This window comes from Peromyscus maniculatus, chromosome 2 (genome assembly GCF_049852395.1).
Source record: "Peromyscus maniculatus bairdii isolate BWxNUB_F1_BW_parent chromosome 2, HU_Pman_BW_mat_3.1, whole genome shotgun sequence".
Lineage (NCBI taxonomy): Eukaryota > Metazoa > Chordata > Mammalia > Rodentia > Cricetidae > Peromyscus > Peromyscus maniculatus.
In genome coordinates, this window is record NC_134853.1 from 107265636 (window position 1) to 107282667 (window position 17032).

The 17032-nt window shown below is 41.4% G+C and overlaps 1 protein-coding gene across 6 annotated transcripts in view; it reads left to right on the forward strand.

Annotated features, from left to right (window-relative positions):
- Adamtsl1 (ADAMTS like 1) overlaps nucleotides 1–17032 on the forward strand; it is a 933106-nt gene that overhangs the window by 837912 nt on the left and 78162 nt on the right. For all 6 annotated transcript variants that reach the window (XM_076564473.1, XM_076564474.1, XM_076564475.1 and 3 more), the window contains one exon: nucleotides 13558–13685. In XM_076564473.1, the coding sequence (XP_076420588.1) occupies nucleotides 13558–13685 (128 nt within the window). The remainder of the gene's footprint in view (nucleotides 1–13557; nucleotides 13686–17032) is intronic.

The following is a 17032-nucleotide window of genomic DNA, read 5'->3' on the forward strand; positions in this document are numbered from 1 at the left end:
ACTGATCAGCACTGCTTCCCCACCCCCTTAGGAGCCCAAAGATGAACGAGGTGCCCTCTGAATAGCTTTGAGTGTTGGGCACAAGGACACCATTCCAAGTCACAACATTATTGTGTTTCTTCCTCATGGGGTGAGCCATTGAAAAGCTTGGGCATGAGGACCATCTCTACATTTGTTTAGCCTCTCAGGCCTGGAGAGAGAGAGGGCAGCTAGCTAGCACCAGCTACTCTTAGGTGATCCTATCCTCTGAGTGGGCTGGACTAAGCTATTTGTTCTAGGAAGTTTTTATCCTCAGTTAGACCTGTGATTTTATATATATATATATATATATATATATATATATCTCCTAATGTCTCATGGTACCTCTGTCTTGGGTGTGTTATTGTTGGGATGACAGCGTGGATTATTATTGGGCTCCTTGAACCAGAACCATTCATAAAACTAAAAAATCAACAATGGTAGTAGAAATAACAACAATTTTTAGCACTGCCTATGTATCAAGAACAGTGCTGCATTTTCAAAGTGTATTCTTCAATTTTATAATGGCTCCAGTGTAGTGTAGAGTACTGACAATCTCCAGGGTCACAGTAACCTCCTTCACTCATCTATAAATGACCACAGAAGCTCAAAATCCTAATGCTGACAAGGTTAGGGGAAAAGCCTTGAGCATGGTGACTTCAGTATTTCAGCAGCAAGGTGACTTGCCTGCACAAGTCATTTCTGAGAGCTCCGCAAATCAGGGTTCAGTGGTCACATGAGTTTGAAAAGTGCTCTGTTAAAGCTAAACAGATGTGTTTACTGCTGCATTTTATGTCTGTTTTTTAATATAACACTTGATTTTTTATTATAAAAATAATAAAATGGCTATAAAGCAATTCAGATGATATCTAAATCTATAAAATAAAAAGTGCAACTTCCCCTCATCCCTAGTCTTACTCCCCAGAGACTACCACTCATAATGACTTGGTATACATCCTTTAGGAGTTTTTGTATATTTTATTGTGTTGTATAAAGCCATCTACACACTTAGGATTTGGGTTTTTAATGGGATGTTAGTCATGCTCAGAACCTTTGACTGGGTTTTTATTTCACGTGTTTATAATAGTGTGTAGAGATCTGTGCTGTGTCGCCTTTTTAACAGCTGATTACTGTTCCTAAATGCACTTAACTATTCCCCAACTGGAAATTATTTAGGGGTTTTCACATTTCTTAACTCTTTTAAGCATCCCAATGTGTGTTCTCACTTTCCAAGAGGACAATATTTTGCACAATGCTTTCAGAATACACTTTTGATCACACAGACACCCCCAAAAAAATTTTTAAAAAAAGACTTAGTACGTTCAGAAATGCCAGCAATTCCTGAATTAGCACTTGGGAAACACTACCATGACCTTTTAATTCACCTTGCTGGGTATTGAGCGTCTTACTCCAGTAGCTTTAAAATGGAGATGGTTTTGTGGAATCTTATTAGAAGAGGCAACATGGTAACTAGGTACTCAGGATGCTGAAGCTGGACCTAAGCCAACAAAGAGCAAGACTTGACTGTCACTCACCCAGGACAGTGATTGAGAGACAGGGTAGCATCGAGGGGTATAGTAGAGGCTGTGGAGAAACAGAGTATGTTTGCCTGCATGTATATATCTATACTTCATGCAGTTTTGGCCACCATGAAAATTTTCTTCCCTAGATCTAGCCTTGAAAATGCTTTGCAACGTAAATTAATCGATTTCATGCAATCGAGAAAAAAACCTGAGGCTCTGTTTCTGATATTTGACATTTTAATGTTTGCAATTTGCTCTGCTGGCTACTAACAAATATGGCTGTAACTTGGTTTTCTATCGGGTTTTCCAAATTCTAGTTGAGAAAGGAGAATAAATGTATCTGCTTAGAGCATGTGTGAGTCATGAGACTACCATGGGGACCACTTCGCTGTAGACTGTTGGTGACCCCTTCGACGCTGAGTGTCATTGCTTGTCTTCATCACTTTATTGTCATGGTTCAAAAAATGCTCATTCACTTTCAGACAGATGTGCTGAAATGTCCAGTGCTAGAGTTAGTTCAGTTAGTCTGTTTTTGCTTAGCGCCCAAATCCACCTTCCTAGGAGTCTGCAAGATCCAGCTGCCTGTTGGTCTGTAGGACTTTGCAATTTATTAAAGTGTATAATAAATATCCTGGACTATCAAGAATAGGTCAAGGCAGAAAGAGAGCCAAAACTTGACATGAGAGAAATTAGTTTTACCAAAGAATGAATAAAAATTCAGATACTATTGACCCATGTTCTGAAATATTCACTCTCTGAAATAAATTCACATGATTCTTAGAAGCACATGTCAGCTTCTCAGACAGTCGTTTCCAAGGTGTCCTGAGTGTATTGTGACAGTCTGGTTCATTGCACTGTTTTCTTCTTCCTTTACTCTCCTAGCCCGACCACAGCAGATCCTGTATTAGACACTGAGAATGATGAAAAACAAGACCCATTTCTGATGGATGGAGCTCAATCTAATTAGGAAGCCAAAGGTTTAAAAGTGGTATTGGTCATGAGAACAGAGCATATGCCCAACTATTCCTATACATCAACTCACTGGGAATATTGTGATGCATGAAACAGGAGTACATATTTCTTACAGTTGATTTGCATTTAGAGTTCTAGTCCAATAACACATATCAGAGGGAGCTTTCCTGATCATGCCATCTAAAACAGGCTCCGCTCCTCCCCAATTGTTCTCTAGCCCTTTAATTCTGGTATTTGACTTACAGAATTTTATGATTATTTGATGCATCATATTATCGCTTGTTAGTAGTGTATCCGTGAAAGGCTCTGATTCTAGTGCTCAAATGGCAACTGACACCAAAGAGATACTAAATAAGAGGGAGAGAGGGACAGATAGAAGAGGGAGGGAAAGAAGATAAACACAGAAAATTAAACAAGAAACGATGGTAGTAAGTGTTTAGGTACAAAATTAAAATGAATATGAGATGGAGAAGGCCTTAGTGACCACTCTGGACATACACTCTGGGGTGATGTCTGTAAGCCAAGATCCAAATGATGACCAGTGCTCAGAATATGCTGCCAAGACAAAGAGGCTTTCTGGACAAAAGGCAAATTATACAAAAACTCTAAGGGGAAAGTGAGTCTGTTGTGTTATAGAGCCCTAGAAGAAATTCATTTGGCCACAGTGTGGGATGGAATGAGGTTATCGGACTAAGCAGAGTCCCAGGGAAGCTTTGGAAATAGTAGCCAAGAAAGTAAGTGACACAATCTACTTCCCAGTTTGACAGATTGACATATACTATTCTATAGCATGGGAATTGTAGCAAAGTAGGACTGGCCTGTCATCACTTGAGGATAAGCTCCAAATACCATTGCACAATACATGGCACTTTTTATCTCTAACATCAGCCCCTCCCTCTGGCCTCATCTCTCACTAGATCCCAGCTCATGGCACTGAACTTTGCCAGCAAGCAATACCTGTTTACTTGCAGCGTATGAATTTGCATGGGACCTTCCTACTGCTGTGTCTGGCTAATTCTTGCTCTTCCTCAGAAAAATCCTTACACCAAAGGCTGGGTCAGATAACCTCACGCAGGATGCCATGTACCCCAGTCTGAAGTCTTTCTTACCCCCTACCATTGTGCGTCAGAATTAGCTCTCTGCTTTTTTAACTTACCTCCTGAAAGGTAGATGTTTTAAAAATGTTTTATTTTCTCCAGATTTCTAAGAACATATTGTACACACAAAGGTGAAATAAATGAACAACGGACTCTCTAGTGGATGCGAGTGTGTAGACAGGAAGTTCCTAATCGTTGGGAGGCCATGGTCTCTGTGGCTTTTGTTCAGGATAGGCAGAGTTAGAAAGTGACACCTACTCCTAAACCAGTGGTTTTCAACCTTCCTAATGCTGCAACCCTTTAATACAGTTCCTCATGTTGTGGTGACCCCAATGATACAATTATTTCACTGCTACTTCATAACTGTAAATTTGCTACTGTTATGAATCTTAATGTATATGTCTGGTGTGCAGGATATCTGATATGTGACCCATGTAGGGAGTCTCAGCCCACAGGTTGAGAACCACTATCCTAAACAAAAGTGGGACACATTGCTCACATGTTCTCTCCTTGAGACATTTAAGAAAGTGCTAAGATTCTGTGACACAGGGTGTATGGCTTGGAAGCATTCATATAATCTAATAAAAATGGGGAGCAGATACCTTCTGACCTCCTCTCTTCCATCACATGCAGACCCATGAAGAAACCGTCATGCTCATTACTGTCACAGCTAATATTTATACTCTTCCATGAGTTTCAGGCACTCATTTATCCCCACAATAATCCTTTAACATTACTATCCTAACTTCACAGATGTTGAAATTGTAGTAGAGAGAGGTCACACGAGCTTGCTCCAACCACCCCAATATGGTGCAGAGTTGGAGTTTGAGGCCTTTCCTTATATTTGTCTTTATTGATTTTTCCTTTTTGGAGGCGGGGGGCTTGGTTAAATACATGGTCTTGCTATTGTTGTTAAGGAAGCTATCAGAGCTAACTAAACTTGGTGTAAGTTAGCATTCAGTATTCCAGCAAGCTGGCTTCCAATTTATAAGACTTTGATATTTCACTCGTGTCTGTCTTAGGGGTAGCTGCTTCGTCTATGTGTAGCTTCACCTTCACCTAGATGAAGCCAGTTACTAACACCCACAATGCTAGGCACACACTAGGCACTTAGTAGCCTTTACAGTTGTTACATCTGTGTGCCACCTTTGTATGTCTACAGGGCTATGTATAGGTATTCAGAGACCAAGATCAGAAGCATGAAGAAGCTAAATGGTTTATTGTTTTTCAAGTATTCTTTGTAAATCATCACATTTTGAGTTGAAATTCAGGTAATGGCCAGCTGCAGTTTGTATTTGGATAAGGTATATCACACACCACACCTCTAGCTGAAAACTCTAGCATATGGCCCTCTTCCTCATCTGATAGCAAGATTTCATGTATTATATACAAGCAGTTCAGTGTTCCACGATAAGAATGTGACTCTAAAAGTAATACTTGTAAAGACCGCACTGACCTCCTTACAGAAATGAGTAGCCACGTTCTCTAAAATTGTCACTGGTGATGGGCTTACCAAATTCCGATAAAGTTTGATCTGTGCCTTCAAAAAATACCAAATTTTATTGATCAAACCATAGCTTCAGCAACATTTTTGCTCTGTTTAACATTTTATACCAAAGGTGAGCCAGTAGCATGTAGTACTTGTAGTTCAGACAATAAAAGCCTTAAAACATGTAAGCATGACTGCCCTGGAAGTTACAGAGTTTTCAAGAGAAAACTCTGAAGGTGAGCACGAGGAAGCTAGATACTTAGGAGAAATCCTTATATTTTCCTTAAGGGTAGGAAGCAGCTCATAGGGGATATTCCATCTCTAGAGTGATTTAGAGAAAGGACTGCTGGGGAGTTTCTTCCTTTTAATCCCTAAGCCTGTCCCTAGTCCTTTCTTTTCAGAATGCCCCCCCCCTTATTCTTTCATTCTTTTTAATTCCATTTACAGAAGGCAGTCAGGGACAGTCAGGCTGGGATCAGAGCAACTTGGACACAAATTGCAGTTTTGCCACTTAATGTATCAACCTTGACCTTTTAAAACCTTGGTTTTCTTGCTAGTTAAATTAAAATGATATCAATAAAAAAGACACTAACTTTTGTTTTATCTTCCAGAGCATTAAGGATAGAGACAGGCTAGCCTTTAATCACCATGACAAAATACGTGAGATGGACAATTTAAAAACAGCAACGGTTTATTTTGGCTCACGGTCTTGGAAATCTCAATAGTGGTCATTTGTCCCTGTTGCATTGGGCCTGTGTATATCATAACAGAAGCATATGGCAGAGAAAGTTATTCACCCTAGAAAATAAAGAAAGGAAGGATAGCCCAATAGCCCTTCAAGTGTACATCACTATAACCTCATTTCTCACACCAGGTTCCGCCTCTTTAAGGTTCCACCACCTCCCAACAGTGCCCAAGGATAGTGACCTACTTTGAGCACATGGACCTTGGAAGAAGATACTTGTCTAAACCATAGCGGTAGAGAACCAAAATAATGTCCGTAATACATGTAATACATGATAGATGCCCATTTCTCAGTATCCATAACCATTGTCATTGAGACCAACAGCCATTGTCTTTCCAGTCCCTCTGCTGAGATGAACCCTGAGCTTTGGAGTAGGATATAGATGTCCATTCAGAGCTGAGCACTCTACCATTGCTTTATGTTGACCAGCTGACCGGAGAAATCTGTAGGCTCTCAGTGGTGTTCTGGCCAGGACACTTTCGACAGTGTTCCAAAGTAGTGTTGAACAGGAGATGAATTAAGGAGTACTTGGAAAGCTTTATCTTGGACAACACAGAGAATCCACAGATGGAAACTTCTCAGAATGGAAGAAAGAATCAGATGAAAAATTCCTCTAAGGTCAATTTCAGAACCATAGTTGTGAATAATGCTATATGTAAAAATCATAAGTCCATGAAATGTACTTTCCAAGTTTGTAGATAATATAAAAACTGGAGGCGGCGAAGATGGAGGGGGGAAAATAAACCAGTTTCAATTTGGTTTGGCTTATTTCCTTTACAAAACTAAAGGAAATGGAGATGACAAATGTTTTTCCCAGTTGAAGAGTGTAAGAATAGCAAGCCAGAGAAGTCGGAACCATCCCAATAAATACTTAGACTTCAGCAAAAGAAAAGCACCGAGGGAGAATGCAGAGGTTACAGAATGATGCTCATGAATTGAGCAGGCAGGACACATCAGGGGACACCAGCAAGAAGACGTGGGGTGTAGAGTCAACTCTGGTTCTCCCTCAAAGGCTAGGGAGAGGGTGTCTTCAGGTTCCGCTTGCATGTGGTTTATTCTTGTTAGAAGGGCAGTCCTTGGTAAATCACCAGATTGTGAAAAAATGTGGGGTATTGTTTTGATAAATGAGGAAATCAGTAAGACACATCAAAATTGAAAATGCATGTTGAAAAGTCAGCAAACTTTCCTTACAAAGGGCCAAACAGTAAACATTTGGGGTATAAGCTGTGTGAGCTGCTCATTTCCACCCTCAGCTGTTGACAGTACCCACACTGGTATCCAGCATTACAGGGAGACTTCATTTACCAAAGCATATGTTGACTAGAGTTTGAAGACATCCCCCACCCAGCAGCCAGAAAATTCACTCAGATGCATTTCATGTAGAGCTTATAGTTTGAAATGAACTGCCCAACAAGCAGATAAAACTATCCACATTAGCAAATTCAAGACCCTGTGAATTTTTGAAGAGAAAGAAGTGAAAATCTTTGGCAGGAAGCATAAGGACGGGGTTAAGAATGTGTGGTCAGGTGGCCTTTCCCATTCCAAAAATATTTTCTGTACTTCCATCTGCACAATTGGGAGGCTTCAGCATTAAATAACTTCTAGTTGGCAACTGCATGAAAAACATCGAAGGTTTAAAAAGTTGCTTTGGCCAAGCAGTGATAGGAAATTTCACAAACCTCAGTCAGTTCCCTAAAATATCTGCACAAGATAAAACACCACTGTAAGCCTCTGGGCTACTGTGATTCGGGGTTTCACAAAAGAATTCTCACTCACAGAGGAGGCCGTCTTAGAGAGATTTCTTCATCTTCTTCAAACTTCTTAAAATCCAGATTTGAATCATCGTATTGCACGTCTCCCTAAGGAATGACCAACATTAGCACAAATTACCCCCTACCAAAAATGAGGCTAGTCTTCCTAGTTGGCCTCAGTAGATGACAGCATTTAGTCGGGTTGAAAAACGGTCAAAAGTCATTCCCCATTCCTGACCCCAGCATGCAATAGCTGAACAAATTACTTATGTCCAAGCTTTTGCCTCCTTTCAAAAATAATACTCAGCCAGTGACATGGTGAGGGAATAAAAAGACTTAAAGCATGTACACCTATGCAATAAACACCGGTTCTCATTCCCACTCTGTGGTACCTTTTACCTTACTCTCCAGAGTCTGCAAGCAGGAAAAGAAATGTTCAACTCAAGATAAGGAAAAGACCCATCCCTCAATCTACACAGTATTTTCAAGTTCTTTATGCATGCTCTTAAGTTTGCCTATTTGCTCCTAAATTTACTGTGTGCTGATTCTCATTCTTTTGATCTGTTGTTTTGTGCTTCCCTAAAATTTCAGGATTCTGGCTGGTTTTCTTTAAATTGTTGATTCATTGGTTATGGAATAACTGGTTGTCCTGATTCAGAGGCTCCTGCGTCAAGATCAGTGCTGAGGCAGAGGTAGCCAACCCAAGCCAGTGTGTCCCATGGCCTTTGTCTCTTTTCTTCTCCACAGCCCCATCGTTCACAGCCAGCCCCATGCTCCCTTCCCTGGTGTGCTGAGTTTACGATATTGTTTGAAAGCTCCTTGTCGCTCATCCATTCACTCACCTCCAAACTGCTCCCCATGCTGAATATAAGGTCACAAGCCTGTCATCCACCACTTGGAAGGCAGAGGCAGGAGGAAAACTTGTCCCAGGAAAACCTGAGCTATATAGAAGACACAAAACATCTTTAACACATTGCTGTACAGCATCCATAATGTGTGGCCCTGGGCATGAAGAAGGAAAAATAAGTATAGTGATGAGAGCAACAGGAACAAAAGTCACTTCACTTCTGTAATGTCTCGTGTTCCCAGCCATTCCTACGCTTCAAACGTATAAATGCAAATGGAATCAGCACCCTAGGTAGGTGCTGTAATTCTCATCTATAGATGAGGAGACTATCATTGTGAAATTAAAAGAAATGACTTGTCCAAAGCCACAAAGAACTAATTCATGATAGGCCTGACTTGGAACCCAGTCCATAGAGTTCTGGAGTCTGAATTCTAGTCCATTACCCACCACGATTCATTGTGATTTTGATCACTTTCAGCCCATTTGCTTTGAAGGTAACTTAAACAAGAATGTATTCAACATGACATCGTTCTGCTGAACATGAAAGAAGAAACTATAAGAGAATCATCACCCTTGAGCTAATCATTTACAGTCTAGCTGAAGAAATGAAACCCTGTAGATTGAAAAGATCTTTGTAGAACAATTGGGAGGCCATATGAAGGAAGAATTCCTGTGAACTGTAGTACTGTAACAGAATAGAACTTGGATTAGTTGGGGAGAATTTGGAAGAGTAGGTAGGATATGGAAGGATTTCTCTTTCACCCCAAGCTAATGTCAATGTGACCATCTTGTCTAAAGGGACTGGTTGTTTTAAAATGGGAAGTAAGTTTGAAAGAATGTGGAAGAAGTGTTATGTGAAGGTCTCAGAAAGCCAAGTCTGCACTTTCTAACCAAAAGAATAGTCAAAGAACTGAAACGATACATTTTAGCTACTAAACAAAAGAGAAATATGTGGTAGGGGAGGGAGTCCTCCCTACCTGATATGACCACTGTGCTGTTCATTTTGTAGGCTTTAATTATGCCCACTTCGTGCCCCCTCATCTTCTGGTTCCTCAAATTCCAACTCAGCACCAGAGAAATCTTTCTGGTTTCACTTGGAAAATGGCACCATGTTCCTGTGTCTGTCCATTCCAAACAGGCCTGTCAACCCTGAAGCCTAAATGCAAGCTGACAGAAATCAACTACTAACAAATTAAGTTAAATTAATAGAGTAGATGCCTAAAATACAGAAAGTCCTGTGTCCCCACCGCGAAAAACGGGGAAGTTTTCTCCCTCCTTGCCAGGCTAGAGCAAAGCAAACCCATTCTCCACAGTTAGCCCTTTCTTCCTAGAGAGCCCCCCAAAATTCTCTCCAAAACTCCTGCTCCCCCTGTGGCAGCCTCCCAATCCCAACTGACCAATTCTACAGCTATAACAAAATAGGAATCAAGATCCCCCTTGCCCTAAAAAATATTGACCTCAACAGATTGTTAGGGCGAATAAAATTTCTACACGGACCAACGTACCTAAAATCCACTATGAACAGCTTTCTAACTACAAGAACACAAGATGAAACAATGGGTCCAGAAGATCTTACAGGGTTAGAGGCAGAAAAGTGTCCAATCAAAAGAGAAAGCCTACTTCAAATCCTGGCTCCACCTGCAAATAACTGTGTACCCTTGACCTAAAGTTTCATGAATGTATACAGTGACCAATGCAGGCCTGTGTGGACTGGTTTTCTGAAGATGACATTTAAAGCTTTTACGAAGGCAAATCTAATGGCTTATTTTCATTGTTATTCCATTTATGGGATAAAAGCATAAAGTAAACATAGTTCAATCTCATGGTCACTATTTCTTCCTTTCCATCTTCATTGTTCTAGTTTAGAGGTGATTTTTTTTTTTGTGCCAAGTGTAATGGATCTCCTCCCTTTTCACCACCTCTGTCTATAGAGGAATTCTTTTCCAACTTCAGATTGAGACTTGTGTTTGGGGTTAGGCGTTATGGCTTATTCAGCTGTGTCAATCCTCAGAGTAACTGATGTCGTTATGAAAGGTAAACTTTACCTAAAAAGGGGGGGTCAGGCTCAGAAGCTCAGCATGGGTGAGATCTGTGCATTTTGTATAAGATCAAACAAGTATACTAGTCCTGTGGGAAAGGAACCTGAATATGGAGAGCTAATAAACTCAGAGGGACTGGAATGTCATGTGATCCAGTATCATGTGACCATTCTACTTCCTCACTCACACCCAACACACACACACACACACACACACACACACACACACACACACACACACACACAAGAATCAAGCATTACTAGCAGGAAATACTGGGAATAGAAATACCAAAGAGTGGTTTGCAAGTTCTCTGCATTATTCATATGAATAGCAGTTTCTCTGCTAAGTAGGAAACATACTGCATCTACATTTTAGTAGCTGATAGACTTTAATGTAGGAAGTCAAGAGGTTTGCCAATGACTAGCACTTAGATCCTAGCAAGACCAAAGTAAAGTTCAAAAGAACAATCTTCTAGCCTCCTGCTCCAAATATTGAGGAATCCTGTCTGTAAGGAAAGGAGAAATGCTGCTGCTTGTAGGGAGGCAACTAGGCTAATGGATTTGAGGATTTAGTGAACTTTAACCCCCTGCCTTCTCAGTGTGGTGAAACTGAATATGATCTACTACAGTCTATTTAAATTGGAGCCGTCTGCTTTTGCTATTCTTATAAAGCAATTGTGTGGAAGTGTGCATATTCCTGGGACATCATAAGGATTTAAATCATAGTCAATTTTACTGTTTTTTCCAATTTTTAAATCTAAAACAGCTTGAGCACCTGAAGAGACTTAGCAATTCTGTTGCATTATGCTGCATCTGATAAGATTCCTTTAGGAAACAGTGATGCTGTTATCAGAGATGATAACTTACATAGCCATCTTTCTCTTATTAGCTTCTTTGAAGCAAACTGACATGTAACTGTCTGACTTAGAGAAAAAATATCAAAGGATGAATGAATGTGTGAGTGAATGAGTGGATGAGTTACAATACAATATCCTGTAGCTCTCCAGTCATCCCTCCTGTGGGATGTTCTGTATGTCCTGTGGGAACCCGTTCTTGGGTTCCTCGTGGCTTTACCCAGCAGGTCCGCATAGAGGATGATTAGGACCACGGGCCTGAGTGCAGGTGTCTGAGATGGTCTGCACTTGGCTGTGCTGTGGGATGGTCTGTATGTCAAGTTGCTCTGATTGGTCAATAAATAAAACCTGATTGGCCGTGGCTAGGCAGGAAGTATAGGCGGGACTAACAGGAGAAAAGAAAGAACAGGAAGGCAGGAGTCACTGCCAGCTGCCACCAGGACAAGCAGCATGTGAAGCTGCCGGTAAGCCACAAGCCACGTGGCAGGGTATAGATTTATGGAAATAGATTAATTTAAGATATAAGAACAGTTAGCAAGGAGCCTGCCACGGCCATACAGTTTGTAAGCAATATAAGTCTCTGTGTTTACTTGGTTGGGTCTGAGTGGCTGTGGAACTGGCAGGTGACAAAGATTTGTCCTGACTGTGGGCCAGGCAGGAAAACTCTAGCTACACATCCCCCATGCAGTTCTAGCCCTATTCAATGCTACAGAAGCAGGACTGTCCCCAGTAGTATTAGTGATGGTCTAGAACAGTACTAAAGTAAGTGGAAATCACTACAAAACTTCCCTGTGGCTAATGTGTCCCATTTTCCTCCCCATTATGTTTTAAACAGAACTGCCCACACATAGCTAGATTGGGGGACGCAGTTCCACTCCTGCCTTCCTTCTGACAGAGGTAAAAATCACACCACAATAAGCCCACAGCGAGCAGAAGAGCTGAGGAGAGTCGTTTGTCACAAGACTGGTCATTCACATTAGAAACACTGAGAGGTGACCAGAGGTGGTGCCGACCTTCAAAGCCATTGAGTCTAGAGGGACCCTGCAGGGGACACAGTAAAGAAAACAAAACGAATATCCAGTTGGAGAATATTGTTGGGGCAAGCGTGCTGATTCCTGGCATTCAATTAACCGCCAGGCCCTAAGAGTGCTCCTCTTTCTTGAACAAGTGAACCTCTGGAGCCTGCTTGGTCCCTAGGGGTGGGTGTTAACACTAACAGCCAGTTCTTTGGGTGTTTTGAAACTAGGCAAGTAGAAAGGACAATAAGGTGGAATGTCACAAATACCTTTCTGTGACAGGAACGATCTGTCCACGTAACACCTGACCTGCTCCAGGCCCTGCATAGCTTAGTTCCCACCCTTCTCTCCTCTAGATTCCCACAACTACATACACTTTCAAAGTCTTGTCAGCCTCAGAGTCATTGAGGTTCAAGGCACCATCATTAATCACTACTCTGCCATGGTAGAGCATGTAGTTCTTAGAAACGTTATAAATCTAGGAAGGGAAAGTTAGTGGACAGACTGGAACTGGGATTTGAAGTTCATTATAGGTGCCCACAATTTCACTCTTGTCATCCTCTTTAGATAGAAAAAATATCTCAAGTATCATGTGCTGTTCTAGAACTGTCTGTCCATGACCTCAAAGGGCAAGTTTTACTTCATTATACTGGGCATCTTCTCTATAGAAGGCCCTCTGTAATACTATGGTAGATGAATGCAATATGACCTATGGTCTGCATCTGTATTTGTAGATTAATGAAAACAATAGATGTTCAATAAGTGGTCCATAGCTGCTTCAACGGGTGCCTCCTTTTATATCCCAAAGCCCTGTGTTCTTCCTACCATCCAATCAGAAGTCACTCCTCCTTTGTAACTTTTCATTTTCCTTAATAAGCCTTTCCCCAATCTCTGTGGGCATTTGTTTTAGCATCCTCTCTCATGTTGTATGTTGTATGTATTCAGTGTACAACCATTGTCTGTTCCAACTAATAACATTAGATCAGGTAATCATTAAGCTTTTCAAAAAAAATCAAAACCCCCATTTGAGATCACCAACATGCCAATTAAATCAACAAGAAAGCCTGGGTTTCCTGAATATCCTATCTTGTCTTCCGGAGTTGTTAGAACATAGTTCTCAATACTCCCCTACATGCCTTCCCTATAATGAATGCCAAAAAAAGTCAGCTGAGTTGACCAGGTCTACGTTTCTTTTCTGTTGCTCCAGGATTCTTCTACAGCCAGATGACTCCTTACAGATCTTGGCACCAGTGGAAGCTGATGTGGGCTTCTATACTTGCAATGCCACAAACGCCTTGGGGTATGACTCCGTCTCCATCGCTGTCACACTAGCAGGTAACCGGAAAACCTCCATCCAGTTCTATTCAGAAATCTTTATGACTGGATGCCTACAATACGTCACAGGATGCATAGATAAATGTGACCCCGATATCCTACCTACAGGGAGTTTATCAACTACAATCATAATAGAAATGAAGTTTACCAAGAGAGAGAATAAAGTATTACAACTGAAACCAAAGAGTAGGCAGGGGCATTTTATGCATATGAGGAGGCCTTAGAGTTTGGGTGAATAGGATTTTTTGTACATGGAAACATGGGAAATATTCAGAGCAGAGGGAAACGAGTAAAGGTTGTGTATGTCAGTACATGGCATGATGGGGAGCACATGAGAAGTGTGAACCACAATTAATGAATGCCTTTGGAAATCCTGTCATTTCTCCTTGTCTCGCATCTTGCCAAAAAACAAGAGAGACGTTAAGGCTGTGGGCAACTAAAGTTCTGTAGTCATAGCTTAAAGCAGGGTGTTCCCAAGAACTTCTCTCTGATTCTGCTTTATTCAAGTTGGAGTTTTGTTCAAATGTATTCTTACCTATTGTTTGCCCATATCCACACAGGCTAAACACAACTTTCTGCACATTGTGACTAAAATCACCGACACTCGAGTACAATGCCTTCCGTGGCTGTGGTGTTGAAGCAATGTACTTTTTTAAAAAACTTCTTAACCTGGAACAAATCCTTACCTTTGAAACCATAAGAAACCTTAGATACTAACTGGACCAAAACCTCATTTCTTAGAGGCTAGACAACCTGAAGTTATACCTTTGCCTAGCTGGTGTGAAGAACAAGAAGGGGCTGAGGTCTCCTCAAGCTCAACGATTCATTACCTCCACTGCCCCACTGATCCTATCAAGACAGGATCCTTTTTCTTAGACCTGGCTAACAGTCTTGCATGTGTTTGTATTTATTCTTTTCAATTGCTACTCCCATCAGATGATTCAGTAGATGCTAGGAAAGCCAGCATCACCCACACTGACCTCATCCGTCTATGTGGGGATTATGTTGTCACACTGTACTCTAGTCACACATGCTACTCCCTTTCATATCTGTTTTGCAAGAATACTTCTGCTCCTATGACCTAAGGCTGAATCTCAGAGAGGATCTGTAGCAGCTTTGCAGGGAAGATGGAAACTGATAATGAAGAAGGCAGGCTAAGGTGCCCTGGCGTGAATTAAACTCCGGGGGGGGGGGGTTCTTTTCCCTAATGTATTCCAGTTTCAATCTTCATTCTTCTCTCTATACAGAGCCCAGATGCTCAGCAACAATCTTCTAAAATCTCTTCTGCTGTCTCCTGGCCAACCCATACTTACATGGGCACTGCTGACATGCTTCCAACTGTTGGTCAATGGTGGATTAACTCTCTTGTTTCTATTGAGTTAGATACAGTTCAGCTCTGCCACAGACTAAATACCCTTGTTTGCCCGAATTTAATACAACAAATAGAAACTTGTCTGGGGTTAAAAAAGGCTGTTGTAACACCAGGCTCCTCTTCAGCTCTTTGAAGGCAAGCTTTTGGGAGCTGCCAAGAGGTTCAAAGCCAGAGCAGAGAAACAGGGGGGTTAGTGGGGCACCAAGGAAGCAGGGAGGAAGGGGCTGCATGATGGAGTATGACCACAGACACTGTGTCCCCATCTGCCAGCTGCTGCTGAGTTTGTCCAGGTCTGCTGATAAATCCTCCTAGCAGCTCTTCTCAAAGCAATGCTGAAATTGGGGTGTTGCCTTCAGATCATGTTTGCACTTTTATCTGGGGTTGTCATCCACATCTCAGCCAACGTTGTGAAACATTCAGTAAGAAAATGCAAGTTTGGGGTTTCATGATGCTTACCGATTAGGGAAGGCAGTGGCTGGTGCCTATCTCAAATGGAAAAATCGGTAGGCTCCTGCTTAAGTCCAGCATAGCGGCTCACACCTGGAATCCTGCCATCTGAGAGGCCGAGGCAGAAAGAGATGAGTTCTCAGCCAGCCTGAACAATTTAGCAAGCTCCAGAGGTTCTACAGAGAAACCCCATGTCAAAACAAAACGAAGATGCTGCTCTGCGATGAGCTAAACAAACCTGAATTTGGAAGTGGGAATGAATATTGAACACTTGTAAATTTGATTATCAGTTATTAGCTACATGATCTTGAAAAAAGTATAAAACCTCAGTGTCTTGGGAATCAGTGAAAGCAATACTATCCACAGGGTGGTGTGAAGTTAAGCCTGTAGGTGTGTAAAGGAGCTTAAACTGAGGAAAGCTGGGAGCAAGGGAGGTGGTCTTCCCCAGAGAAGAGCACACCAACTGCTTGTCTAGCACCAAATGTTCAGCCCTGAACACATGCATAAAAGTAACATTATGTGGACTGAAGAGGTTATATTTAGGAATATGTCTATATACATAGACATACATGCATGTAATCACATAGAAGAAGAGGCCATGAATTTGAAGGAGAGTATGGAGGGGAATATGTGAGGGCTTGGAGGGAGGAAAGATATGTGTATGTGTATGTACATATGTATGTGTGTACATATGTATGTATATGTGTACATATGTATGTGTGTACATAGTGTATGAATGAAAAAAAAGAGCTTAAACTAGTACTGGCCATATGCTTCACACCGTAAATACTAGCTTTCTTTCTCTAGCTCTTCTAAAGTGAAAACAGCTCTAAGATTGAAAAGCATCAGCTCAGCTTTGTGTCCATACTGTTGTTAGCCTGAGTCTTCAATACCAATGTCTTTCAGGTGTGGACTTAGTTCACTTATAGGTAGATTCTTGTAAACTCCAGGGGCTGCTGTACACATGGAGAAACTGCAGTGTTTTCCTGGACTTAAGTGTAAATGTAGGTCAAAGAGAAAGAAAACCGAGGCTCAAGATAAATAAGTGGCCTGATAATTTCCTAAGAAAAGTACAGGCTTTAGGGCCTGTGGGTACCCCACACCTCCTGTGTAGATCCAGAGAGCCTCAGAGCATAGGTCTGAATCATACTTAGCACTGCCTAAAAAGCCATGCAGTTTCTTAACTTGCTGATTTTGTGAAAATTAACAGTATCTTTCAGAAATATTCTATGATGATTAAATCAGTCATTCACTTAAAATGCTTAGACTAGTCGTGCCCAGCACATCTCGGGCACTCACTGCTTATTAGATTTACTGTTTGTAGAATTACTGTTTGCAGTATCAAACCAAAGTCAACTAATTTTCAGAGTGGGGAGAGACTCTCAGGGACTACAAAGTTTACCAGCACCTTTTGAAGACTGTTCCTCCCAGTCTCTGAGGCAGTTGGAGAAGTTGGATTAGCCAACTGTAAAGTGCTTAAGCACCTGGATTGAGACAAGAGAGGTGGCTTGTGATAAGAACACTGGGA